The following is a 26,362-nucleotide window of genomic DNA, read 5'->3' as shown; positions in this document are numbered from 1 at the left end:
TCACTTTAGTCCAGACTGAAATATCTTGGCAAATGTTCAATGGATTGCCATGAAATCTCTCTCTCTCTTGATTGAGGTAACGTGACAAATGTTAGAGGGATTGCCATAAAATTTGGTATAGATGTTCAAGATCTCCAGAGTATGAATCCTGATTACCTTTGTGATTCCATGACTTTCCACCTAGCACCACTAACAGATCAAAGTTTTATCTTAACAAATGAAGTATGTCCATTGTCATTGGTGATCCTCTAACTTTTCGTCAAGTGCCACCAGTAGGTTGAAATGTTTTGGTTCAAAGTGAAATGTCTTGACAAATATTGTATGGGTTGTCATGAAAGTTGTTACAGACATTTCTGTAACCGCTTTCTCTGCAGGATAAATGGCCATAACTGTAATGATCACCTTACTTTTCCTGTAGCGCCATAACATTGTCAGAATTTAATTTTAAGTTATCCCAACAGTTTATGACCTGAAGACCTGACTGACATTAATTGTTTAACATTGACATGTTAATATTGTCATTGTGAGCATGTTGGCATGATGTTTGCTTTTAGCTCAAAGCAACGCTGCCTAAATAAAGAAAAAGTTCACCCAAAAATGAAACTTCAGTCATTATCTCCTCCCCGATGCCAATGGAAAGACTTGATGTAACCCAAGTCTCCAGTAGCCCAGGGATCCCATATTGATTTGAAAATAAGTTATCTACACCGTCTTTGTGCAGTCGAGAATGTGTGCCGACAAGGTGCACGCTAACGGTTTTAGCTTAGCAGCCACAGTAAAGTTTCGGCTTACAATTTGGGATCTTGTGGCCTCTGGAGACTTGGAGCAAGCTGTTTTTTTTTTTTTTTAAACGAGTCCCAAGCTACTTCGGCTGTTTAGGAGAATGCTGCAATGCTGTTTTGCTGTGAAGGTCCAGAAATGTTTTTTGGACTATGGAACTTCAACTAACTTTCCACGGGGGTGAGGGGATAATGACTGAATTGTCATTTTTGGGTGAACTTTTCCTTTAATGGCCTACAGAGCCTAAATGATTCACTCTTTCCTACTAGTGTGGAGTGTAAGTAAGCCACTAATGTGTGAGCGGCAGTATGTTTCATTAAACTGTTGTTTCTGGTAAGTTAGTTTATGCTGTAAGTAGATGGTCACCAGAAGTCATGAACTCATTCAGTGTCACCGGAGGTCTCGTCTTATTTCCCTTGTAGGCCAATGAGGAGAGGAACTACCATGTGTTCTATGAGCTGCTGGCAGGTATGAACGACTGGGACAAACAGGAGCTCTACCTGCAAGGAGCCGAGACCTATTACTACCTGAACCAAGTACATCACGCATCAATAAACACAGACTACTCTTCATCCCTGGTTTTTATAATATTTTCTCTTCCTCTTTATCTGTTATATATGTCACACATTTATTTTATCTCTCAAGGGTGGTTTCTGTGAACTGAAGGGGAAGCAAGACAAGCAAGACTTTCAGCTTTTGGTTCAGTGCTTTGAGACCATTGGTCTGCATGCTGATCAGATCTCCACCGTCTGGGCCATCCTCTCCTCTATCCTGCAGCTTGGCAACATGTGCTTCAGCTCATACGAGGTGCGTATGTGTAAGAGAGAGAGTGAGAATTGGACAGATGAGACACTGTTATCATACGCCAGTTGGTGTTTTTGCTTCAGAGTGAGTCGTTTGAGGTGGCTCGTATCTTCAGCGAAGCTGAGGCCCGGAGGGTTGGCTGTTTGTTGCAGATTTCCTCCGAGGCCCTGCAGACCGTCATCACTCACAGAGTCACAGTCAGTAGCCTCTCATGCACCTGTTATCATCCATATTTCTGCACATGTGCAAGCTAATTAGCTTTCTTATTCACAGGAGACGACCTATGACAGGATCTACTGCCCTCTGTCTGTGGAAAGTGCCATAGAATCTAGGTAAGAAAATGTCCTCAAATGTTGGTGTGGCTGGATCTAAGTGCAAATAGCAGACAAGTCTCTCAAAGCAAAATAAACCTAGCACTCAGAGGAGTCTTTCCTGCCATCTGTCCATCCATCATGCTTTGTAATAGCTCCTCCAAAGCTTTTTACATGCTGAGTAGTACACCTGATGATTATTGAGTGATCTTGATGTGAAGATTAAGTGCCGTACAGTTGTTTTAACTTTTAACTTTAAAAGTACACACACCCCTCTCCTCATTGTGATATCTTGCAGAGATGCCATTGCCAAAGCCTTATATTCAGTGCTGTTTGACTGGTTGCTGGAGCAGATCAATGACTGGCTCAGTCCCACAGAGATGGACAGCACTGTGGGTATAGTGGACATTTATGGGTTTGAGGTTGGTGTTCTGTGTGGACTGAGATCTGAAAACATAGAAATAACAGAGCAATTGCCTGTGGTGTTGGATGTGACATCACGGTTCCTCTGTGTTCTCCCGCAGGACCTGGGAGTGAACAGCTTTGAGCAGCTGTGTATCAACTTTGCCAATGAGCAGCTGCAGCACTTCGTCAACAAGGCAGTGATCTCCCAGGAGCAGGTCAGTGGGTTGTATACAAGATCCATTTAGATCAACTGACCCCAAGGGTGCCTTGTTCTATTAAGTGTTTTATTATAAATTGTCTATGAGCTGTGACCAATGGCTTTATAAATAGTTGATGAGTCATTTGATAATTCCCTATCCACCTTATTCTTAACTCATTTACATTTAGGGCATTTAGCAGACACTTTTGTCCAAAGCGACTTACAATAAGTACATTTGTCACAAGAAAGAAACCACAACATATCACCGTCGATAAAGTAGAAACAAAAAAATAGAAACAATTTTCAAGCCCTCATCTGAGCAAAGTAGCTGCTATCGAGGTTACCTTAAGTACATAAGTGCTATGATGTAAGTGCTGGTCATGCTATGCGGGGTCGAGGTGAAGTCTGAACAAGTGAGTCTTGAGTCTTTTGCGGAAGATGTTGAGTGACTTTGCTGTCCTGACTTTGGTCGGGAGGTCGTTCCACAACTGGGGCACCAGAGCAGAGAAGAGTCATGACTTTGCTGAGCGACCTTTGTTCTCTCTCAGTGATGGCGGTACCAGCCAGCCAGCTGATGTAGTAGAGCAAAGTGCTCGTGCTGGGGCGTGTGGTCTGACCAGTGTTTGGAGGTATACCTTGCGTGAATTATGGGCTCGACTTCTGGCTAGCCTGACTCTCTCAAAAAATAAAAAACAAACCCCAACATCTCTAAAACAAACTCATTATCCTGTTCTGTGTTATCCATGCACAAATAAAAAAATATAAAAAAACAGGTTGTGTTTAATGTTAGAAACCCATGACCCTTTGATCACAGGGAATTAAGTTAGACTTATTGCCCGTATAAATTACATGTACACATTAATCATTTTGGACTTATTAGAAAATAATAAAATAATTTCCCCTCAAAGCGTATAACAAGTAATGACCTTATTTATGACTTGACTTATAACGATAGGCAAAGCGATTTTTCATAACCTGGAGTCCCAGTAGTTATTAAGCGATTTTAAAATGATTAATAAATGGTTTATTAACAGTTACTGAGACCATTATTTACCACTTATAAATCCTTTATTAGGGATGACTTTTTAGGAAGTGGTGCCACTTTCAGAGCGTTGTATCGATTACAAATAATCACAATCACACTGAAAAAGAAATGAAAAGACATTGCATGACAGACTTCAACTTCTCATCAACTCCAGCTCCACAGCTTCCCATTAACATTGAGTATGCAGTAATGACTGATAGACTGCATGTGTTGCAGTAGTTAGAACTCAACCTAAGGACTAATCCCAATCCCTACCACATAGCCCTACCCCTCTGATTTGCACATTCACGTCTAGGGGTAGAGTGTGACTGTGCTGACTCTTATTGGGATAGAGGGATAGAGGGGTAGGGCGAAGTGTTAGGGCTACATAACTCTCCAAACATAGGTTTTTCAAACCGAGGTTCATGAGAACTCTGTTGTTTCAATGTATTATGGGTCTTTTCTTAATAACAAGCATAAAACAATCGCGACCAGTTTGCTGATGTCTCGTAAGCTAACTAGCTAGCTTGCTTGAAATTACTTTGTTATTGCTGATTCATGCATGAAAGTCCTGCTTTTTGATGTTGCATTCCCCCCTTTGATGGCACATGAAGCCCAGAATGTAACTAAAGTCCAGTAGTGAAGTTACTGAACTTGGTACCGCTCCTCTAATATCAGTGCAGACCAGCCGGGTAGGAGCATTGGTTGTTAATGTTAGCCTGTAAAGCAGTGCTAGTGTAGGTAATGAAGCAGTGATAGCGTGAAGTTGTGAATAAATTGTGAGCACCCATGCTCCATCTCCATTTAATAATTCTCTGGTATTCTGATGATACCAGGATTGCCACAGTAACAAAAGAGAAATCACCACAGCTGAAGACAACACATTGCAAATGTCTGGTCATAATGTAAAACCCATCAACGTCAACTGTATGACATATGAGTGTTGAAGGGTACTCCCATTTCATAGGGGGAGATTTCAACCACTATACCTAGTAACTCTGTTCTGAGGGACAAGGGGGCACTTGAAACCAGGTAGCCGGGGTAAAACTGCCAAAGAGCAGCTTTAGTAAATGCCTTCAAACACTTAAGCTGAGTGTAGTCTGCTATATTACTGTGTGTGTGCGTCCTGAAGGAGGAGTACAGTACAGAACAGATCCAGTGGTATCCCATGCCTCTCAAGAACTTCCACTCCTGTCTGGAGCTGATCTCCTCCAGACCACACGGCATCCTCCGCATACTGGACGACCAGACCTGCCTCCCCCAGGTAAACACACACATGCTGCTTCTGTAATTGTGAGGATCCTCATTGACACAATGCATTCCCTAGCCCCTTAACCTGACTTTAATCATCACACCTAAATGCCTAACCCCTAACCTAACACTTAAAACCAAGTCTAAACCTTCAAACACCCCTTTAGTGTCGTGACAACCAGCCAGATGTCCTCACTTTTACTTTGATGGTTAAGAACTTGCTCCAGTCCTCACTGTGCAGCACACACGCCTACACACACACACACACACACACACACACACACACACACACACACACACACACACACACACACACACACACACACACAAACTTTGGTCGGTATTGTGATAAGTTATTAAACACAAGACAATATATTATTTCCCAACCCTACCAACACCTTGATGAGCACAGGGAATGCCCTATATTTAATGAAACAGCTTTGTTTATTTGACAGTGTGCCATTGTCCATTGTTATTGATTAAAAAAACCTGAACTGACACATTCAGAGAAGTTATGACACAGCATTCCCATGTTATTCTACTGCTGACCTTGTGTGAGGGAGTGTAAAATGTATATGTCTTTGTGCTACTGTTTATCTGTGGTTCCTTTTTTCCCATCAGGCCACAGACCATACCTTCCTCCAGAAGTGCCACTACCACCATGGGAACAGTCCCTACTATGCCAAGCCCAAGAACCCACTGCCAGTCTTCACTGTCTATCACTATGCTGGAGCTGTCACTTATCAGGTATTGGGCACAGCACACTGCTTTGTGCAGCAGCAGCCAGTGCAGTGAGAGCATTTGTATTTTTACTATTAAAAATACTCTTTTCCCAGGTTCACAATTTCCTGAATAAGAACCACGACCAGTTCAGGACAGAAGTGGTGGAGCTTTTCGCCAGGAGTCGTTTAAAGGTGAACTGACTGCCTTGAGACGCGTACAAGGTGCTGATATGAGCCTTTTGCAAAATGTGTATAGCGGCTACGGAGAAATCTCAATTGAACTTAAGCTTTTGATTACATTATGTAGTGAAATTACACAAGTTTGTGTATCAGTCATTCAAACTGTACAATGTAGTGTCTTTGAGGTGAGTGCAGTTCAAAGTGCTTTACAGGTAACTAACAAATTAAAGGACTCATGAGACAGTAGACAGATAAACAGAGATGGGAGATTAAACCATACTAAAAGTAAAAATATAGAGACAGATTCAAATGTGAACAAAAGTACAACAAAATAAATCAAACCAACAAAGGACACGAGACAATCACACAAGTGATAAAATATCCAATGGATATACAGGTAAGTATATGTTCACCAATTTTTAATATTACCAGGACACATCTGTTATGTTATGTGTTTCTGTACGCTATGTGTGAAATGCAATAGTATTTTTTCTTGTGTCTTTCCTTTTTTGTCTATAACATGCCTTTTCTTAAAGGGTATCTCCACCAAATGTAAAAAAAAGTGTGTTTACAGATCTTATGTAGTACTACTGCATATGGGAAAAAGAATATAAAGCCTTTTGTGGCTCCAGAGGAAGCTGCATGTAATCTGATAAATTGCCTCCAGTGATGTGACTCAATGGCTAAATTGCATTATGGGTGATGTAGGCACATTGTTTTGAAAAGCAGTCCACTGGTGTAGTTGGACTCATTATGGACAGTTTGGAAACAAATGATTAAGACCAATAGAGCAGAACCAGAGATATAACCTTTTTTATTCCACACATTCTTTTTCATGAAATTCTGTCGCCTACATTACCCAAAATGCAACTAAACCACTGAGTGACATCACTTGAGGCTTTATAATATTATATTATATTATATTATATTATATTTACACATACACACATGCAGTAGAACTCCCCAAGACCTGAAAAAACACTTTAATATGTAAAATATGAAGAGTTGCCCTTTGATTTTAATATTTTCTTTATGTTTTGATGTCTTATTTTAATGCAATTCTGTGTCTATCCAAAGCACTTTGAATTGCCCTTTGTCTGAATAGTACTATATAAATAAACCTGCCTTGCCTTAAGTTGCAGTGTTTTAGATCTCTCATAGATGCATTGCAATTATGAGATTTTTTTGTAACTGAAAAACAGAAGTCATAATTACAAAATAATAATTGATCAGTTTTGAAGGTAATGTGCATCAATATGATTTACATTGTTTTCTCCAAAACCATATCCATAGCATTTTAAAAACTTATAAAAAAAACAAAAACAAACATTTTGACAGTTCACTTGTGAATTTGCATGTTTTCCTCACATGACAATGTTTGTCAGATGGTGTCTGAGCTGTTCCAGAAGGTTCAGGATGGTTACATCCAGCAGAGAGAGCTGGGCTGGAGAGGGAAGGGTCTCCGCCAGCAGCCTTCCACTGCTGCTTCAAACTTCCTTCAGTCCCTGACTGAACTCACCACCCGCCTGGAGAGGTAAAAACACACTGAGCAGACTGACTGATTGACTGATCATTACTAGAGTTATGAGTTAGCGTGAAGTCCAAGAGTGTCACTTGAAGGTATTCAGTTTCACTACACTCTAACAAATGATGTGCTGGCTCAACGCAAAAAAATTGAGGTAAGAATTTCCATGGATATTTTTAAGTTATTTCAACTTAGCTAGTATTAAGTACATGCCACAAGACTTTTCTAGTTAGGCCAACTCAGTTACTTTAGTTCAATGAACATGATTTGCCTATTCCTCTACAAGCTTATTTAAGTTAAACCAACTTAATTTTAATTGTTTTAAAATTACTCCTTTTAGTTAATCTAACTTATTTATTTTCCTTTCATTCAACTCAGAAATGTCCATGGAAATTCTTACCTCATTTTTTTTATGTTGAGCCAGCACAATTTTTTTGTAGGAGAACTTATTTATCTAAGTCAGAAAATATCACACATTGAAATTCCACTTTTATGATCTGTTTATTCAAACAGCCAGCATCTCACTTAGATGTGAACATTTTCGCGGTGTGTCATTTTAAAGCAGAAGTAAGTGATATATTTGTGTTAATATAAGTCTTAAATAGTTATATCTTCCAACAGCAATCACTTACATAACAACTAGCAGTTCTGTTCAAATAACTTAAGGTCAATCAGAAAGCTATGATGCCTACAACTTGCAACTTAATAACAATACATTTGATTGAACTGTTTTTTCAAGATGGAAAACAAAAGAAAATTCACACAAACTACTGCAACGAAATGGGCAGGGAGAAATACACATGCGCTGTAAACAACAACTAAGACATCAATATTCTTGTCGTCAATGTGGATTTTGGTGCTGCAATGGCTGACTAAAACAAACCGAATGAGTGCAGTAACCTACAGCCTAGCCATGAGGCTATTGCTGCTCAAACACTACAAGTTTTAAATTAATTTGAAAGAAACAAAGTTAACCAGTGCCAATCAACATTTGCAACCTAAAAAACAAAACTTAGCAGCCAATACGGTTAGACCTAAGCTATGATGCCTACAACTTGCAACTTAATAACAATACATTTGATTTAACTTTTTTTTTTCAAGATGGAAAACAAAAGAAAATTCACACAAATTACTGCAACGAAATGGGCAGGGAGAAATACACATGCGCTGTTAACAACAGCAACTCAATATTCTCGTCGTCAATGTGGATTTTGGTGCTGCAATGGCTAAACCAACCTAAAAAACAAAACTTAGCAATACGGTTAGACCAAATTACTAGGAGTTACTGCTAGCTTACACAGTAGCACTGCTGACCAAGAAAAATCACCTAGTGTTGTGTAAAACTATTTCTTATACTGACTACTGATTAGCTGCTGTGACTAATATGAGTCAATTTTTACTCACCAAACCGCAAAGTTAGCAGATGTGTGCTGTGCTCACTCGTGTCCTCCACTTCCATCTGGCAATGCCGCATGGTCTGTTCGCGCTCAGTCTTGTACTCAGCTAATTAAGTAACATGGACATGGATTTTTAAGTTGTGCAAACTGAATACACCTACATGTTGAGTTGAGGCAGAAATATCCGTTGAAAATCCATGCATTATTGAGTTAAAACTTTTTTATTTATTTTCAGTTAGACAAACTTATTAAATTAAGTTATCAACTCATTATAATGTATAAACATAACAAACTTATTTTTTTATACAGAAAAAGCTGTTGATTTTGAGCTGTACCTACTAACTCCATGAATCATTTCTTAGAGTGTACATGTGTTTAAAATCAAACAGCTGTGGTTTGGGGAGACTGTGGGTTTAGCAAATGTCATGGAAAGAAATATGAGAATAATGATAGCTGGTCTAAGTTTGTAATGTTTTCATTTGGTGTGAATCATCGCTGAAAGAAGTTCTACAAGCAACTTCTCAGTGACACATCATATAGGTCTGAATTCTTTAAATCAGGATGTTTGATGAAAACATGTCAACCACATGTTAACCTGTACTGGTTAGTGCTCATTCCAGATGCCTAAAGTTAGTAGTGCCTCTTTTTGGTACTCTATTGATATTTCATTTCATTACAGTTCTATAAAACAGCTGTCACATGTTACTCAACCTCTCTTTAGATGCATGTAGGTCTAAGGTTAATCATGTTTCCTGATAAATAATCTGTGTCAATGTTCTTTAACTCTTAGATGCAAAACCACTTTTGTCCGTTGCCTGAAGCCAAACTACGTCAAGGTAGTATTAGACACTTTAAACTGATGATGACCATTATGTTAACATCTGGCATCAATGTACGACCATGTACTGTGTCTCACATGTCCTCCGTTAGCTTCCTGGGATCTTTGACGTTGACTATGTGTCAGCCCAGCTAAGGCATGCTGGGATGCTGGAGACCATCCACATCAGGAAAGAGGGTTTCCCCATACGGATACAGTACTCCTACTTCATTGAGAGGTACTGCAAACACACATCGCAGGCCCACATGCACCATTAAAATGAGGGGTGGGCGATCTGACCAAAAGATAATATCACAATGTATTTAATCGCAATCAAATTGCAATCTTTTTCTCAGTTTTGAAATGCAGCCTATGAATTTCTTCATTTGCACCATTAAAACAGAATATTACATTGAAGATACTACACAGTTGTCAAAATGATGATTAAATCCTGATATTAATTTGAAGTTGTAAAGAGAAGCAAAAAGATAACATAATTATAAAATAACACTTTTCAAGCACTCACAACTCAAACAGGCCTGTAAAAGGGTTTATTGCATAGTTTACAATATGTCATCCAAGGACGAGCTACGTAAATCAATTTGTCTAATTGGTATGTCTTCTAGTTGGCTACATCACTTTATTGGTATGTTCACTTAGCGTGGATGTGCTAATCAGTGATGTTATGTGAAGATTGGAGTAGATTGTGGACGCTTTCAAGATTGATCACCATCCAGAATTGTTGGACTGCCCACCCCTAATCACAGCACTTCTTTAATGTTTGTTTAGATATTTCTTTGATGTGTTTCATGTACATGTATTCATTTAAATAGTGTAGAATATTTACAGTAATCAAATTAATAACAATAAATATGTTTTTATCTGAATCACTCATTCTCAAAAACCACCTAAATAAACCTGATTTTTTTATCAAAATATATGCATTAATCCTTGAGAAATTAACAAAAATGTGGAAAAACACCCTATCTCACAAGGTTAAAGAAACTGTGTGTTTCTGTTTCACAGATATGGGGTGCTCCTGACCCAGCGCCTCACCGAGGCGTCAGACAGAGAGCAGACGGTGGCTCTGCTGGACATGTTCTGTACAGAGGAGGGACAGTACCAGCTGGGACTCACCAAGGTGCCTCAATGCCTAATTCATGACACTGATTACAAGTTTTGACTGTGCACGTCAACATGTTTTAATATGTGTGTGTATCTGTGTTAGGTGTTCCTCAAGGAGCTTCTGTACCAGCAGCTGGAGGAGAAGTGGAGCAGCACCCAGACCTGGGCTGCCATCACCATCCAGAGGAACATCAGAGGTTTCCTGTGCAGGAGGAACTTCAAGTTCTTCAAACAGAAAGCCATCGTCATCCAGAGCCACATCAGGGGACACCAGGCCAGGTACAGACAGAAGGGAGAGCCGAGAGGAGAGCCTATCAGAGTATGATATCAAGCTGCATCTACGAGACATAATAGTCATTATTAATGACTGTCACCTCAGATGTAGCATGAATGCTCTCTGATGTGATTTTTCCCTTTTTTTGTTCAGCTTATTTTTCTTAATTCTATTTACCTCTTTAATGACAAAATAACATAATAAAGAACAGGAAATACTGTTGTACAAGTCCTGAAATCAAAATTATATCAGCAGTAAAGTGCAGTCAAGTTTCTAGTGGAAAAGTACTTACTGTAAGGAAGAGCAGAGGAAGAAACAACAAAAGAAAACTTGGAATAAATAAAATACAGAAAGAAGGGAAAGGGGAAAAAGGAACGATAGAGATAGGGAAAATGAAAACAATGAATGACAAAATGAAAGAAGAAATTAAACAAGGAAATGAAGAAAGACAAGAAGAGAGGAGAGAGATCAAGAGGTAGAAGATATGAGAAAGGAGAAAAAGTGGAGAGAGGGACCGAATAAAAAAAATCTAAATTGAATATAACAGAATAAACAGGATGATAACAAACTACAGTTCAGTGCAAAATATAAATGATTAGCTGTAAACTCACACAAGTTTTTCCAGCTGTTAAACTTCTCACCTGCTGTATATTCATGCATGGATTGTAGATGGCATCAGTTTTGATTACTGAAAATTTTGAAAATGAACAGGAAAACATTATCTTATGTTGCAAATGGCCACTTGCCTGTTGCAAATTTGGTGAAACGGGACCCAGACTCAGTATGTGGTACAAAGAAACTGAAAGCTGTTTCTCAATTATTGATTTCAGTGTTGAAGGAGCTACTATGACATTATGAAAACTTTGCAAATTACCAACGTTACTAAAAAAAAGCTAATCTAGTGAGAAATCTGGTGGTAAAGCTACTTAGAAAAAGTAGTTTAAACTTCTTTGTAAAAAGTCTAATTGGTAATGTACATATAATATGAAAGTACAACAAAATATAGCATTGAATAAAAAAAGCCACTCAATTGCAAACACTTGTTCAAAGGTCATACATAATAAACCAAGAAAAAAAAGGTTGACAACTTTGTTAATAAATTGCAGTGATTAATACGAATATATGAATATTTGATTTATTCAAAATATGAATGTATTTAAAATACCAGCAAGCTACTGCAAAATGTCGTCAAACATGGTGGTCCCAGACCATCTGAAAGGTGTGGAGGACTCATAACTGAGCAGAAGAGAAATTTAATAATTTGTTCAGTTTAAATTCTTTGATACACAGGAAGCCATGCAAAAATCACATCAGTCCAGTTCTTGACTGATATGATCCACTTCCTTTAAGTCTTACTATTGGCTTGGTTTTTGAGGGGTCCTAATAGGGATGTGAAATTATAGGTCTTTAGTCCAAAATAACTGGAGTACAGGATGCTGGAGAACACCTAAAATGTTGTAGATGAAATGTGAGCACCGTACCTCAAAACTGTACTAAAGTACAATACCACATCCATTGACTTTAACTAATAGATAGAGAGTCTCCACGTGTTGCCATACCCAGTTACCTCACAGAAAGAAAACACGTGGAGATCTAGCAGTGAAAATGTGTCCGTATAGTGAAGGATGAATGAGAGAAGAATAGAGGGAAAAGAGGGGAGTTAATTTTTACCTGCAGGTTGAAATCAGGTCAGAGAATGATATACTCTGTACTGTGTGTCGCTGCCCCCTCTCTTCTTCTAGGAAGTACTACAAGCGCCTCAGGCAGTCCTTCACCCAGTTCTGGGCAGTGATGATGATAACCAGGAACACCATCAAGAGACGCCATTGGAGAAAGGTAGAGAGAGAGAGAAAAAGAGAAAGAGAGAGAGATAGATCCCCACTCCTTGTTCTTGACCGGGTTTCTTGGCAACCAGTGTTTGCTGACTTTATTGTGCAATAAATCTTTGCTTCAAATCTCTCTTACACAATACTAGCAGCTTAACTCAACAGCATATGAGGTGGAATAGGAAACATATACCTCAGTGATAACGCTCTGACGATCATGTTTGGGGTCAAAGTTTAGTTTTTACTAAGATCCCCTTCTGTGTTATTTTCTCTCCGATGGCTTCAGCAATTGAGGTACTTGTATTATGTCAATGCTGTGTTTACACAATTTCCATCTATTGAAAATTTTCACCCTGAATGAATGCCATTACTTTCTTCACCCACATTATTATTATAAAAAAATTTTTTTTCTCTAAATGTCTTTCGAGTCATGCAGAGATTGCCATTAACGATGCAGTTCCCCTCAGCTCTACAGAGCCATGTAGTCTCTTTTAGCTCCTTGTTTTGGTTTAACAGATTGGAAATTCATCAGCCTTTTCTCAAGCACCAGCTGGTTTGTTTTTAATATAGTGACAAAGCCCTTATTAAAACCACTGTACATTTTCTGCTCAGCACCAGACAGCAAAACGAATGCAGTTAGCATAGCTGGTAAACATAGAGGAACATTTAGCATTTACCAGAAACAGAGCTAAAATGAGAGTCAATGTTGAACCCTGCAATCCGTAGTCAATAGTTCTGGGTTGGTATTCATTCCATCAGCTTGGGAAAACATGGACTTCCCCATCAACTACAGCAGCTGATTTAACAGATTAGCATTTAAAGGGGCTCTATGTAGTGTTATAGAAGAAATTCCATCTCAGAATTTCAATATTTACAATATTAATGAGGTAATAATACAAACTCAGAAATGTGTATTTTTTCCATAAGTGATTAAACATGCTGTTCACAGAGGAAAATAAGGTCCCAGAACACTGTTTGAAGCAAGAAAGGTGGCAGGGTCCGCCACATATAAACAAAGTAAAACCGTATGAAATTGTGTAGTCCTTTAAGGTCAGTATGTTTATTCAGTTTATTCAGTCATGAAAACAAAGAGTTTGTTTATTTAGTTAGTTTGTAACTGTTCACTGTTTGCACCAGCATACTGCTGTGGTTTGTGTTTATGTTGGTGTAGTCCGGCTTGGTGGATCTTGCTCAGTTTGTGATTGGAATTCCGACTTGAATGACTGTTCCTTTGCACTTTTCTGTTATGGTGATGTTTTTTTGAGTACAGTGGAATGCGACATTACTCATATTAGCTGGACACAAACATGCTAATATTGCTCTGTGTATGCTGGATGTGTGAAGAGGCAAATGTTTGCTAACATGTTAACCATAACAAAATGCCAAAATGTAACTGAACATTTTTATAGATTTAATAGCCACACGTCAGAGAAACAGTCTCTTATGCAGGATAATCCACAGAGCTTGCACTGAACAGTTTTCAGTGGAACTTTTACTGAATAAATAGTCCCAATGAAAACTGTCAACAACTGTGTGTTCTGTCTATCGAACACAAAGGACACAGTTTGCCAAGTGTTGCCATTGAATTGAATGTAATTTCTGAACGCCAATTCAGTTCACCTTCATCATGATGAGGCAGAAATCTCAGAAACAGATATCTAATTTTGAGTGAACCAGCCCCTTCATGTCGTTGCCCTTCCACGTTATGCTACACAGATTGAGGACTTTGTTGATTGTATGAATGATTTCAATATATTTACTTGGATTTAATGTTAGTGGTTTGCTTGGTGTAGGCTATTTGAATTTAGTCTGTTTTTCATTTTCTATTAATTTCTGTAAATCACTTGAAATGTGGAGTGTGTTTAATTTAAATGGAGATTTCTAAGATCAAGATTTTTGAAGGATTTTCTAATATAGGAATTGGACTCCGTTTGCTAATACAGAGAGACATTAAAGCTAGAGTAGTGTGATTATATGATGTGTTGGGTGTGTTCATTCCTGTACATATTTATTCCTCAGCAATATTACAGCCCCTTCATAAAATCTCATCCTGTTCCTCTAACTAGCTTTCTTATCTTGCATTAATCATGTCTTACACACACACACACACACACACACACACACACACACACACACCCTGCTTACACCTCACACTCCGGTCTTGGACTTCAACCCCTCTCAGTGAAATTTGAAGCAGCCCTGCATCTCTCCCTCCGCCCTCTGAAACCTGTCTGTCTGACTTCCAGCTCCACAGCTCTAACAGGTAGGCCGCTCTTCTTCCTATTTCCCATCTGTATCAGATCAGATGCAACAATGTCTCTTTCAGCCTTTTAATTTAGTTAACTTGAGCAAGTTTACACCCTGCATATAATGAAATGAGGGACTTCAGTAGTCTGTATCATGTTTCAAAACAGTCTAGAGACACTTTGTTTAGCTGGTGCTGGTGTGTTTCATCTCTTCTCTTTTCTTGCCACTGCTGTGACCTAGACAGACCATTTTGTTCTTTTTGTTATTCCCTTTGCTGCCGTTGTAACACTGTCAGTTTATTTGGTGTTATTGTTTTATGAGGCTTGGACTATGAACAGAGGAGCTGTCAGGTTTCTGCTCACAGATGGCCTATGTCAGCTGTTCAAGCCTAGTTGGACTCATCATGAGCTGTACCTTAGAATAGAAAGTGTAAGAAACTAAAAAACAAGAATTGGAGTTTGACAGATAGATTTGGAGCCAAAAGAAACATCAGTCAGTCAGTGTTGTCTACCTCTGATATAATGTAAAAGATGAAGCTTGACTAAGTACATATTTATTGCAGAACTGAATGACATTTTTGTCAGTTTTTACAGTCATTAAAGGGCCACTCTACTGATTCTACTGAGGAAATAACCCTGATGATATCACAGCGTTGTCATCAGGGTTATCTTGGGTAGTTTTAGAGATGTTGTCTTTTACCAGACAAAGAGGCTCTCACATAAGATGCTATAGGGTTGGAATTATGGGAAATATAGTCCAGGGCTTGGGGAGCTTAGGGAGTAAAACAGAGGATATCTCGGCTTTCTTTTTATGTTCAATCCGTCTCTCAGGAGTCCCCTACCGTTATAAAGTGCAACACTACATCTCAAGAACACCTTTTGAATATTTTAGGAGTTCTTTTAGACATTTCATATCAGATGAAAAGTCATAAGGTCACCAAACTCAAGGGATTCATCCTCTGGGGATCATGAATGCCTGTACAAAAATGCCATAGCAATCTATATTATTATTGAGTAGAGGTTCTGTGCTCAGCTCTACTGGCCTGTGTCCAGTTTGCATGGTCTCCTTGTGTCTAATTGGGTTTCTGCTGGGTGCTAAGGTTTTCGCCCACATTATTAAGAGGGTTTGTCTGTTTGTGTTTACCAGTGGTTCCAGCGGTGGTAAAAGTCGTCAGATCCCCAGTATGTTAACACTCTATGGTTTAACCTGATTGGTGACCCCAACACTAGAGCCACATGGTTTGCATTCCGATACTGAAAAGAGTTGATATGATATTCAGTGTGTGTACTGTCTCAGTTAATTGTCTGTATTTCTATGGTGGCCCTGAGGTTCAAGACGCAACAACATTTTAGAAAACCCGATGACATTTCAGAAAACAAAATAACAGTCCACGAAACTTGACATGTCAGATCGGGGAAAAGGTGGGACAACATTTCTTGTTTGTGATTGAACAGAACCAAGGCGGCGTGCTGACCGCTATCAACTGTTGGTAATAACCTGACTATGGATAAGTACAGTAGATGTCATTTCCTGTCTCTATTGTGAACTACTCTCAGCCTCAGTCCTAATTATTTCAAGTGCACATTTTAGGGTTCCACAGGACATTTCAAAGGAATACTTCAGTATTTTTAAAGCAGGGCTGTATGAGGTACTTATCCATAGTCAGGGTATTACCTACAGCAGATAGCATTTAGCACACCCCCTTGGATTTGTCCAATCACAAACAGGAAGTGTTGTCCCACCTTTTCTGTGATTTGAAATGTTTTGTGAAATGTCTTGTTGTCTGCAATGTCGTTGTGTTTTGACCCTCAGGGCAACCGTAGATTATCTTATAATTAGCACCAGATGACATAGTTTTTCCTACCTTTTTACTGATATATCGTAACTTTTCACCTACAGTAGATAACAATTGGAATGCTCCCTTGGGTTCTGTCCAATCACAAACAAGTGTTGTCCCACATTTTCCATAATCTTAAATGTTGTTTTGTTTTGGGAAAAAACAAAAACTGAAATATTTTTGTGTTTTCACTCTCAGGGCCACCGTAATTTTCCTCATGAATATCACAAAATTACATTGTCACAGTTAACATTTTAGGGAATGATTTAGTGTGTTTTGATCTGCTCTTTATGGTGGTTTAGGAAAGTCAGTCATTATAAATCCTCTCATGTGGAGGTAGAACAGGGTTGGGCTGCCTGTGTGTTTGTAGAGACCCATTCTCTTAAGTTATTTGATGACTGTGATTACTTAAGTGTTTGCTGCATGAATACGTGTGCACACCCTTGTTGAATTTGAACTGCACACTTCACATTGGTTTACAGTTAAGGCTTTGGTCTGTTAGGTGTATCCAGTAACTACTGACCATTCTTTTTCTTTTTTCTTTTTTTTTTTAAGTATTTCTTTTGGCTTTTCATGGCTTTACTTGAAAGGAGAGCTTGAGAGATGACTGGTTGAGAGAGGGGGGGATGACATGCAGCAAAGGGCCACAGGTCAGACTCGAACCCTGGGCCGCTGCAGAGAGGACACAGCCTCTGTACATGGGACTTACAAACTACCAACTGAGCTACCGTGGCGCCCAATTACTACTGACCATTGACTACACATATACTTGGAGGAATAAAGATACATAGAATAGTTCGGATCATCGCCTTGATCATATCTGAGTGACGCTGCCCTGCTGCACTGAGGCAACTCCTTTCTGTAAGCAGTAAACCTCCTGATAAAAAATAAACCTTCTGGACTCTTGGAACTGCGTGGCCTTTCATATGAGGCGGGGCAACAGGCCTGTGGGTGTTGCAGGAGTATATAACAGGACGTGTATCTAAGAATAGTTCTGATTGAACACACTGAGCTGAGATGAGGAAGTGTTGAGCGTACTTGATGTACCTGGATAACAGGAGGATAACTCATCGGAAGAGTTACACACTGAATCAGGCAAGCTTCAGGTGAAGGAGGCTAAATCAAGGACTAATATGTCTTGATGTTTATGAGATGTTGGTCGCAGTATATGACAAGCAGTATGATTGACTAACTGTCTGTGTATGTGTGTGTCCATTTCAGGAATTTCACGAGAAGAACAAAGTAAAGGTGGTGACAAAGACTAAGTCCGTCTCTCCTGGAATGGTAAGGGAATACAATGACTGATCTAATCCTGTATTATAGAGATCCTATTGTAAAGTTTCATCAGAAATTCAGATTCAAACCCAAGCAGAAGTACCCACCTAATTTCTCTTGTCGTATCCATACTGTAACATTTGCTTTATGTTGTTTTCCTGTTAGGATGTGGGGATGTTGGAGATCCCTGCTGAGCTGTCAGCCAGACTTCGCAGTGGAGCAGGTCAGCTTCATATAAAAGCTCTGCTGAAGGATTGATTTGATAATACTACAATGTGCACATATGCTACTCTGCTGCCATTGTGTTTTGTCCGTTTGTGATTGTTGTCCCATCTCTGTCCACCAGGGCAGCAGCGTGCGTCAGGGGTCACAGAGGTAGCACCTCCACAGGTGAAGGCAGCACACAAGCTCACCCTGCCTCTGGATATTGACAGATACCCATTCTCTCGCTATGCCAAGTCCATGTTAAAGGTGAGAAGGTTGGAGCACACACAAATACATATTCATCATTTATAATACTACTTTCACACTGGTCTAATACCACCTAATATCTGGCCTCTGTCTTTAATGGGTAAGGGTGCATTTGGCATTCATTCCCATGTCAAATGATGTCAGTGAAACACATCACCCAGGTAGACACGCTAAATCTTGCCCCTTTTCTGTCGCAATGCCATGGTTTAATGGTTTAATGGTGTAGAAATTAGAGACTTTGGTGTGTAAATAGCTTTCCATCCATCTCTGTTAAAGCAGTGCTCGAACTTCGTTCAGTCGGAGCTGAGTTTAAAAGAGAGACTGAAGTAAAATGTTTTTTCTGTAAAATTTTGTATTTATTACATATTTTATGTATTTATCAGTAGCACAATTAAGATGGAATAGAAATGAAGGTATTACAGTGCATGACGATTTATGTGGTGCTCCAAAATTTGGTGCTGGTGCTTGAAAAAATGTCACTATGGAGCACGAGTGCTACTGCTGGAAAAGGTAAGTCTGGAGCCCTTTCATGTCTGTAAAAACATGACTTTAAATGGTGTATCATTCTTGACAGTAATCACATGACATACTCAAATCTGGATGGATGTAAAGTAAATGAAGTAAATGTTGTGTTCTCCTCAGGATACATGGTGCCAGCCTCAGGGATACCCCCTCCAGAGACCCCTCACCCCTCTGGAGCCTGAAGATGCCAGAACTGCCCTGGATATTTACAAACTGGTATATGGAAGCCATTACATTGCATGAAATTGCAGCAGATCACTTTTATTGTCCTTTGTTTCATTTTTGTCTTTTAATCCTTCTCTCCTCAGATCTTGCGTTTTACAGGTGAGTCAGACCTCATCGACTGGCAGGAGCAGATGCTGGGGAACTACATAGTGGAGAAGGGTCAGAGCCAGCCAGCCTTGAGGGATGAGATCCTGGCCCAGTTGGCCTACCATACATGGGGCCCACAGGAGGTGCAGAACAGTCTGAGGGGCTGGCTACTGCTGGTCTGCTGCCTCAGTGCCTTCACCCCATCACCAACACTTGACAAACCCCTGCTCAAGTAGGTGCTACACTTTGGTTAGCCTGTCAGTTAGTTAGCGTCTTTATAGACTAAACCAAATCTTCATGGTATAAAGTCATACTGTAGTACATATTAACTATGAGGCATTTAAAACAAAGGTCCCATATTGTAGAAGTGAGGTTTTCATGATTATAAAGCAGGTCTAAGTGTTACATATATACTGTCGAAGGCCAAATCAACAGAGAAATTTACATAGCCAATACTCAGTAACTGTGCCTTCAAACGAGCTGTCAGGACTTTCGTAAGGTTGTGATGCCACATCTATACAGTCACCGCTCTCACTCATGCCGCCATGGCCATGCGAACACACCAGCACAGCCAATGCAGAAACACGGTGGGCGGTGCCTGCTCAGGCCTGTGAGAGCTGACAGAGTGGTCTGGGCTTTTTGGACAGGGGCCTGAAAGAGACAGATTTTTTAACATTGATCAGCTAAACATTTTCCAGTGGACACCCAAATAAAAGTATGAACCTGAAAATGAGCATAATATGGGACCCGTAAACAAGCACTGCCACTCTGGTGCCATTGTGGATCTTTTTCTCTTTTTTTTTGGCAACTGCCATAATTGACTTGAAAGTTATAGCATCTCCAGCTCCATGAGTCAGAAGGCATTATAGTGTGACTATGTAACTTTACGAAGACAAAACATCTTACCTCAAAAATCAAAACCAACCTTTGTTCACCAGCACCCTTGTTCAATTCAACACACTCTGGTTTGACCAGTAACTTATGGTTGCTAATATTAGCTGATAGACAACCAAAACCAATTTGTAAGGAAAGTGAAAGTTTGAAATATGATGCCATGTAAACAGGCAGTGGTTTGCTAACAGGTTAGCCATAATCAACTGCATGATTGTTTTTGCTTGTAGTGGTCTTTAATTGGCTAAAAAATTGGTCAGTGCAGCTTTAAATGCAAAACCTTCCATGGTTAGTCTTAATCTTACTGGTTTATTGTTGGGCTTTTGAGAAAAACGTTAAATAACAGTAGAGAATACATGTGGAAGGTGCATATACTGTCACAGGCCAAACAGGCCATTTTGTTACTAACCCTGCCTGAAAAACACTTAAAACCACTTTATCTGTCTGCACTTGACTCAGTCTTCAGTATTTCGTGTGCAGGTATGTGTCTGACCAGGCTCCAGGGGAGTACCGCTCACTGTGCCAACACAAACTGCTGACATCTCTGCAACTCCCAGCTCCCACTGCCCGAATCTACCCCCCCACCCAGCTGGAGTGGACCACCAACCAGAGGAAGGGCACCATGCTGCTCGATGTACACACATTCAATGGTGAGACTGACTGAAGAGACTTTCTCTGAAGAAACAGTAACAACATCAGCATATCTGCTGTTATACACTCATATCGAGCCTTTGGTGTTCCTTTCAGATGAAAAGCTGACAACTGAAGTAGAGTCTTGGACCACAGGAGAGCAGCTGGCCTCATGGCTTCTTCATTTCAGGTACTCTTCAACTTCTGAACACACAGTATGTTTATCTCCATCTACTTGTTAATGTTTGAACATGTTGATATTCAGTAGTTTATCCTGCTAAACATAGTAGTTTTCATTCCTCTCCTGTGTGTCGTAGAGGTGTTCAGGAGGCAGTGCAGGGCTGGTCGGTGTCTCTTCTTACTGATGATGGCTGGTCAGACCTGGCTGGGTCAGACTTTGTCATGGATCTTCTGGCCGGAGCTGAAGCTGAAATAATGCCACCACCAGGGACTCCCTCCTCTACTTACTCCGACTACCTTTTCAGCAACCAGGGAGACAGGTAGAGCAGTGAACAAGTGGCTACAGTAGTTTTTTGGGCCAATCCAGGTTTGTACAAAAAAATGTGCTAACACAGTGAGCATCTACGTGTCTCTGTCTTTCCTTCTAGGATGCCTGTTTCAGATCTGGATGACTTCATCCCACCTGCACCTCCTATGCAAGCTCCTGGGCTGCCTCCTTTTGAGTCACGGCCCTGGGGCAGAGATTATCCACAGGAAGGTAGGTGTTACATTGTGACGCTGCAATTAAATTCTTATCGGATCTTTAAACAGCATCTGATACCCCTTTTCACCACTCCTTTCCTGATGTTGCAATTGAGGGTGCTACATCTGACATGTTTTTTAACAGTTTGAAAACCACAGCCCTACAATCATGCCTACTCTATGCAACAACTGGCCAGATGTGCAGAGGTGTGAAAGTAGATTTCTCAGAAGCTCCTTTTTTATTCTCACTCAATCTATGTACTTCTGTTGCGTTTTGTGTGTACATCCAGTTTCAAAACCATAAATACTTTTGAGGAAAGACTGACTTAAAGTTGATATTAGTATAATTCATCAAATCGAACTCCTCTCTGTGACGACAGGCTTTTTACCATGTCTTTGTTTCATGTTAATCAAAAGAGAAATATCTTTTTTCTGCCTAAACAAACTTAATAATCAAACTCTCTTTGCTTTCATGACTGAATAATCTGAATAAACAAACTGACCTTAAAGGACAATACAATTTATACTGTTTTACTTTGTTTATATGTGGTGGACCCTGACACCTTTCTAGCTTCTAACAGTGTTCTGGGACCCTTATTTTCCTCTGGGAACAGCTTGTTTATTCACTTATGGTAAAAATCAACATTTCTGAGTTTGTATTATTACCTCATTAATATTGTAAATATTACAATTCTGAGTTTGAATTTCTTCTACCAAACTACATAGTGACCCTTTAAAACATTATCAACAGATTGTGAAGAAGCAGCAGTGTTGACGTTATGTCAAAGACATTTATCAATTGAGTTGCAGAGATGTCTACTGAAGTTAGCATGATAAGCAGCTAGCCCCACCTTTGTACCGCGAGAGGTGATGGTCTGATAGCCACCTGTCCCCACCTGCTGTGTCTTCTCATCTCCGGAGTCAGAGCCGCTGTAAATCACCTCCGTGCTATATTGTCTTCAAACTGACTTCTGTTGGTCTTGGAGGCTGTGTTCACTGGGAGACCAATGAGCATGAGCCTGGTTGAGCTGAGCACCGTGGCCTGCGGCGACCTCCCCTGTGTTTCTGAGGTAGTGGTTCAGGCAATACTACAATATGGCCACTTAGCGCCACAGCTAGCTCAGGTAAGTGGCTGCAGCCAAAGATAGCTAACAAAAAGTATAGTGAGCAGCAGTTGCCCTTTACTCTGGTGATATGCTGGTGATAATTCTAGCCATATCTCACATTGCTCCTTTAAAGCACATACTGAAGGCTTCCCAGAGGCTGCTACCCATTTGGCCTTACTGCCATCTAACATGTTCACGATCAGAGAGCATGGACCTGCAAATGTGACTTGCCTGTAGCAGCAGGACTGGACAGTGTATTACCCTTGCAACATGACACCCCCAACAAGTTTGGTCATGATAATATGTGTCTGGTTGTCAGTGCTCTCTTGGCAGGCCTGCCTACAGATTAGATTTAACTTATTTGTCAAAAGTTCTCAAATCATTACACAATCCAAACCCCAAATCAAAAAACTTCACCCAATTATCTCAGCAGCTAGTCTCTCAGTTGCTCTGTGTTAACTTTCACTCAATTGTATTCCAAGTGACTGTGCTCACACTGGGTAAACTTCAAGGTCACATAACTAAGACAGATTTGAACTCAGGCACAAATGTAATCAAGTGACTTTACATTGTTCCAACTTAGGGTTCAATTACTATCCATGTGTAAAGCAGGCACATGCTCCCAGAGACAGAATTACTTTATGTAGACAGGTTTAGAAATGGATACGTATAAATAGCATCAGAGAATTGGTGTCAATTATTGTAAATTAGGTGGACGCAGCTGTACAGGTTGAGCATAATTCTTCAATTGCCATGAAGAACTTTTAAATCTGCATCAGTTTATTTTTTTGGCCACTTATGGGCAGTGCAACAAGCTATAAACACAGCATGTACTTGTTTATAGCTTGTTGAGTAAGCATATAATTGCCAATTTATGCATCCAGCTGACACGGAGTAACATTTAGCATTCAGTTGAAGTTGTGTTTCTGGTCACCTGGAAAATAAAAGTACAATTTTTACTCTTTCTAGCTGTGATCAGTGTCCACCAGTTCCTGATAGAAATATCTGGCTCTTGAGCTGCTAAATGCCCCACTATGTTTACCTGCTAGTTGGTAGCTTTGTCTGAGGTTATATTTGACAACCTGGGAATGAGACTCAACAGTCATCTATCTTTTTTATGAATTTCTCATCCTGCTTTTCATTAACTGAAACAAAATTAATTTTCAGACTGATTATTTTGCCATTGTATCAAAAAGTAGTTTTAATATCTATTATGGGCGTTTATATTTTGTCCTAAATAACATATTTCATTTGTTTAGTTGAAGGTGGCAGAATACATACACAATGCACACAGAGGTACTAGTGGTGGTGGAGGGGTTCCATTAATGAGTATTTCTGCTCATGCCCAGCCACATTATTGTGTTGTACTAATCTCTCTTCCCCACCTGTTTTCAGGCCGTGGTCGACAGATGGATGCCTACGTTGATGACTTGTTTGACCCTGTGCTGGACCAAGGACCTCCGGTCAGTGATGTCGTCATTTATTTTACTATTTCAACTGTAATGAATGTAAATGTTATGTTTTCCTATCCCTGAAACGTTTTATACCCTAGGCTGTACTCGGCGTGCTCATTGGTCTTTGATGGATTTGGTATCTCTGCCTGTATCTTATTACTGAGTGTGTGAAGTCACTGGTTTGTGTTTCCTGCTGTCATTTCAGTAACTGTGGCTGCTCTCTCACTTACAATGTAATGCATTACTTGTGTGTGTGCATGTGTGTGTGTGTGTGTTTGTGTGTGTGTGTGTGTGTGTGTGTGTGTGTGTGTGTGTGTGTGTGTGTGTGTGTGTGTGTGTGTGTAGGACATGGAAAGAGTAGCCATGCTAAACCACAGGATGAGAGGAGGAGGCGGCATGTATGGAGCTGGTATGAAAACTGGATTTCCTGCTACATCTCCACAAACAGTCGACACCATGCGGTTCACTATGGTTTCAGTGTAAAATATTCCAAGACTGCCATTTTCTCACGTTCATTCTTAAACCTGAGAAAAGTCTAGTTTTGAAATGCATTATATTTCAAAAATAGATGTAAGATATGTTTTATCACATCAAAGGTGTCAATTTAACACAGACAAATATTTTTTTCCAAACTCTATTCTGTCTTTAATTATGTTGTTTGTATGAAAGGTGTGTTACACAATAATAACTTCTTTTAATATTTTTTTATGGTAATTTCTCTACAAAAACTAAAAAAAATCAGTCACAAATGCCGCAGTCTTATACAGATTTTGTAATCTGTACAGCCCTCAGAGACCCTCAGTTCAGAAAAGAATATATTGATAAAATAAAGGGCAAAAACAGGAAGAGCAGACAGACATGTGCAATATGTGTCGTACATACAGAATAGACAGATGTGTGGCAGCAGTAAAACAGCTTGACAAGTCTGAAAACCTTTGGGCTCAGGTTTCTTTTAAAAAAAATCTTAGAAGGTATTAAAATATACACACACAGTATATAACCCATGTTGTTAATGGTTTTCCATTGTACTTCCGTACTTCCTTCAGTATGATCATGAAACAGGTATTTAAATATGTTCTATGTAGTAAACAAGTCTTCAAAAAGCTTAAATGTATTTTGGTGAACTCTGTACTGTTACAATTTTATAGAAACAGTGAAACAATATGTAACCAAGAACTACAAATTAGCAATGCTTTAAGTATTAGACATAGAATACACTAAGAACCGCAAATTAATAGAGCTGGTAGCTACATGTCTAGGCTGGATAATATATTAATGTAAAGTAGTATATGTACAATTGTAACTGGCAATAAAGCTAAGCTAAATATTTTAGCTTTAATAGTTTCATTTTTTTATGAAATGTTTCAGTCTCTGATAATCCTGTTTTTTTAGGTATGCCTATGACAATGCCAGGCTATGCTATGGGTAAGTCAGAAGTCTCCTTTGTATCATATCAAGCAAGTGGCAGAAAAAGTGACGATCTTTCAGTCTTCTTATCTTTATGTTACTGTGTTCCCTCGGCTCAGGGGGGATGGTTAACCCAGCGATGCACACCTATGGTGCAACTCCCATGATGCCAACCATGCCAACCATGCCAACCATGCAAACCATGCCAGGTAAGCCCCCTACATCAATCTTTTCATCCAGATAATTCAGTAAATGCAGAGGCAACACAAAATTGTACATAGAGCTTATTTAACAGCATGAAGATTAAAGAAAACAAATCAAATGACACTCAATGACATGCTGTCATTAGCGTTAAACATGCAGATTTCTTATCATACAACCATATGTTTACTCAGAAAACAAATTCAGAATTTAAAGCACAGAGCTGTATTACATTTCTATCAACAAAATGGACAATCTTAAATAACTGGAAAATACAAAAAAAGCACATTATATTTTGAATAATTAGCTCAAAGAGTATATGGACCCATTAGCAACGGCACAAGCAGCTTATTATGTCCAGACAAATTAATTTGAAGGCATTAAACAGTTTGTCATATTCTTTCATCATTATTCCCACACAGCCATGATGATGCCTCAGATGCCCATGGCTGCCCCACCTGTTGCTGACCCAATGCAGGCGGCAGCAACACAGCAGGCCCTCATCACCCAGCAGGCCACTCTCATGGTGAGGAAAAGTACACCTAGCACACTATTCAAATAACATGCTGGCCAGTTTCAATCCCTTAGTTGGCCCTCCACCCATGTCTACGTTGCCTCACTCCTCCACTTACCACCCCTCCGACTCTGAAATAAGCTGTCCTTTCCT

At 39.6% G+C, this 26,362-nt stretch overlaps 1 protein-coding gene across 1 annotated transcript in view; it reads left to right on the top strand.

Annotated features, from left to right (window-relative positions):
* Nucleotides 1-26,362, top strand: part of myo15b (myosin XVB) — a 55,695-nt gene that overhangs the window by 13,417 nt on the left and 15,916 nt on the right. The window contains exons 10-38 of the mRNA XM_073490138.1: nucleotides 1,203-1,316; nucleotides 1,426-1,587; nucleotides 1,668-1,781; nucleotides 1,858-1,916; nucleotides 2,194-2,317; nucleotides 2,420-2,515; nucleotides 4,656-4,787; nucleotides 5,396-5,521; nucleotides 5,611-5,688; nucleotides 7,062-7,210; nucleotides 9,389-9,434; nucleotides 9,529-9,653; nucleotides 10,442-10,556; nucleotides 10,644-10,819; nucleotides 12,557-12,650; nucleotides 17,946-18,008; nucleotides 18,165-18,222; nucleotides 18,346-18,470; nucleotides 19,113-19,208; nucleotides 19,301-19,536; nucleotides 20,676-20,845; nucleotides 20,943-21,015; nucleotides 21,143-21,325; nucleotides 21,434-21,543; nucleotides 24,029-24,096; nucleotides 24,433-24,496; nucleotides 25,480-25,512; nucleotides 25,614-25,703; nucleotides 26,118-26,221. Coding sequence (XP_073346239.1) covers nucleotides 1,203-1,316; nucleotides 1,426-1,587; nucleotides 1,668-1,781; nucleotides 1,858-1,916; nucleotides 2,194-2,317; nucleotides 2,420-2,515; nucleotides 4,656-4,787; nucleotides 5,396-5,521; nucleotides 5,611-5,688; nucleotides 7,062-7,210; nucleotides 9,389-9,434; nucleotides 9,529-9,653; nucleotides 10,442-10,556; nucleotides 10,644-10,819; nucleotides 12,557-12,650; nucleotides 17,946-18,008; nucleotides 18,165-18,222; nucleotides 18,346-18,470; nucleotides 19,113-19,208; nucleotides 19,301-19,536; nucleotides 20,676-20,845; nucleotides 20,943-21,015; nucleotides 21,143-21,325; nucleotides 21,434-21,543; nucleotides 24,029-24,096; nucleotides 24,433-24,496; nucleotides 25,480-25,512; nucleotides 25,614-25,703; nucleotides 26,118-26,221 — 3,183 coding nt within the window. The remainder of the gene's footprint in view (nucleotides 1-1,202; nucleotides 1,317-1,425; nucleotides 1,588-1,667; nucleotides 1,782-1,857; nucleotides 1,917-2,193; nucleotides 2,318-2,419; nucleotides 2,516-4,655; nucleotides 4,788-5,395; nucleotides 5,522-5,610; nucleotides 5,689-7,061; nucleotides 7,211-9,388; nucleotides 9,435-9,528; nucleotides 9,654-10,441; nucleotides 10,557-10,643; nucleotides 10,820-12,556; nucleotides 12,651-17,945; nucleotides 18,009-18,164; nucleotides 18,223-18,345; nucleotides 18,471-19,112; nucleotides 19,209-19,300; nucleotides 19,537-20,675; nucleotides 20,846-20,942; nucleotides 21,016-21,142; nucleotides 21,326-21,433; nucleotides 21,544-24,028; nucleotides 24,097-24,432; nucleotides 24,497-25,479; nucleotides 25,513-25,613; nucleotides 25,704-26,117; nucleotides 26,222-26,362) is intronic.

Source organism: Pagrus major, chromosome 20 (genome assembly GCF_040436345.1).
Source record: "Pagrus major chromosome 20, Pma_NU_1.0".
Taxonomy (NCBI): domain Eukaryota; kingdom Metazoa; phylum Chordata; class Actinopteri; order Spariformes; family Sparidae; genus Pagrus; species Pagrus major.
The sequence above is the reverse complement of the archived record's forward strand: the minus strand, read 5'-3'. Positions and strand labels throughout refer to the sequence as shown.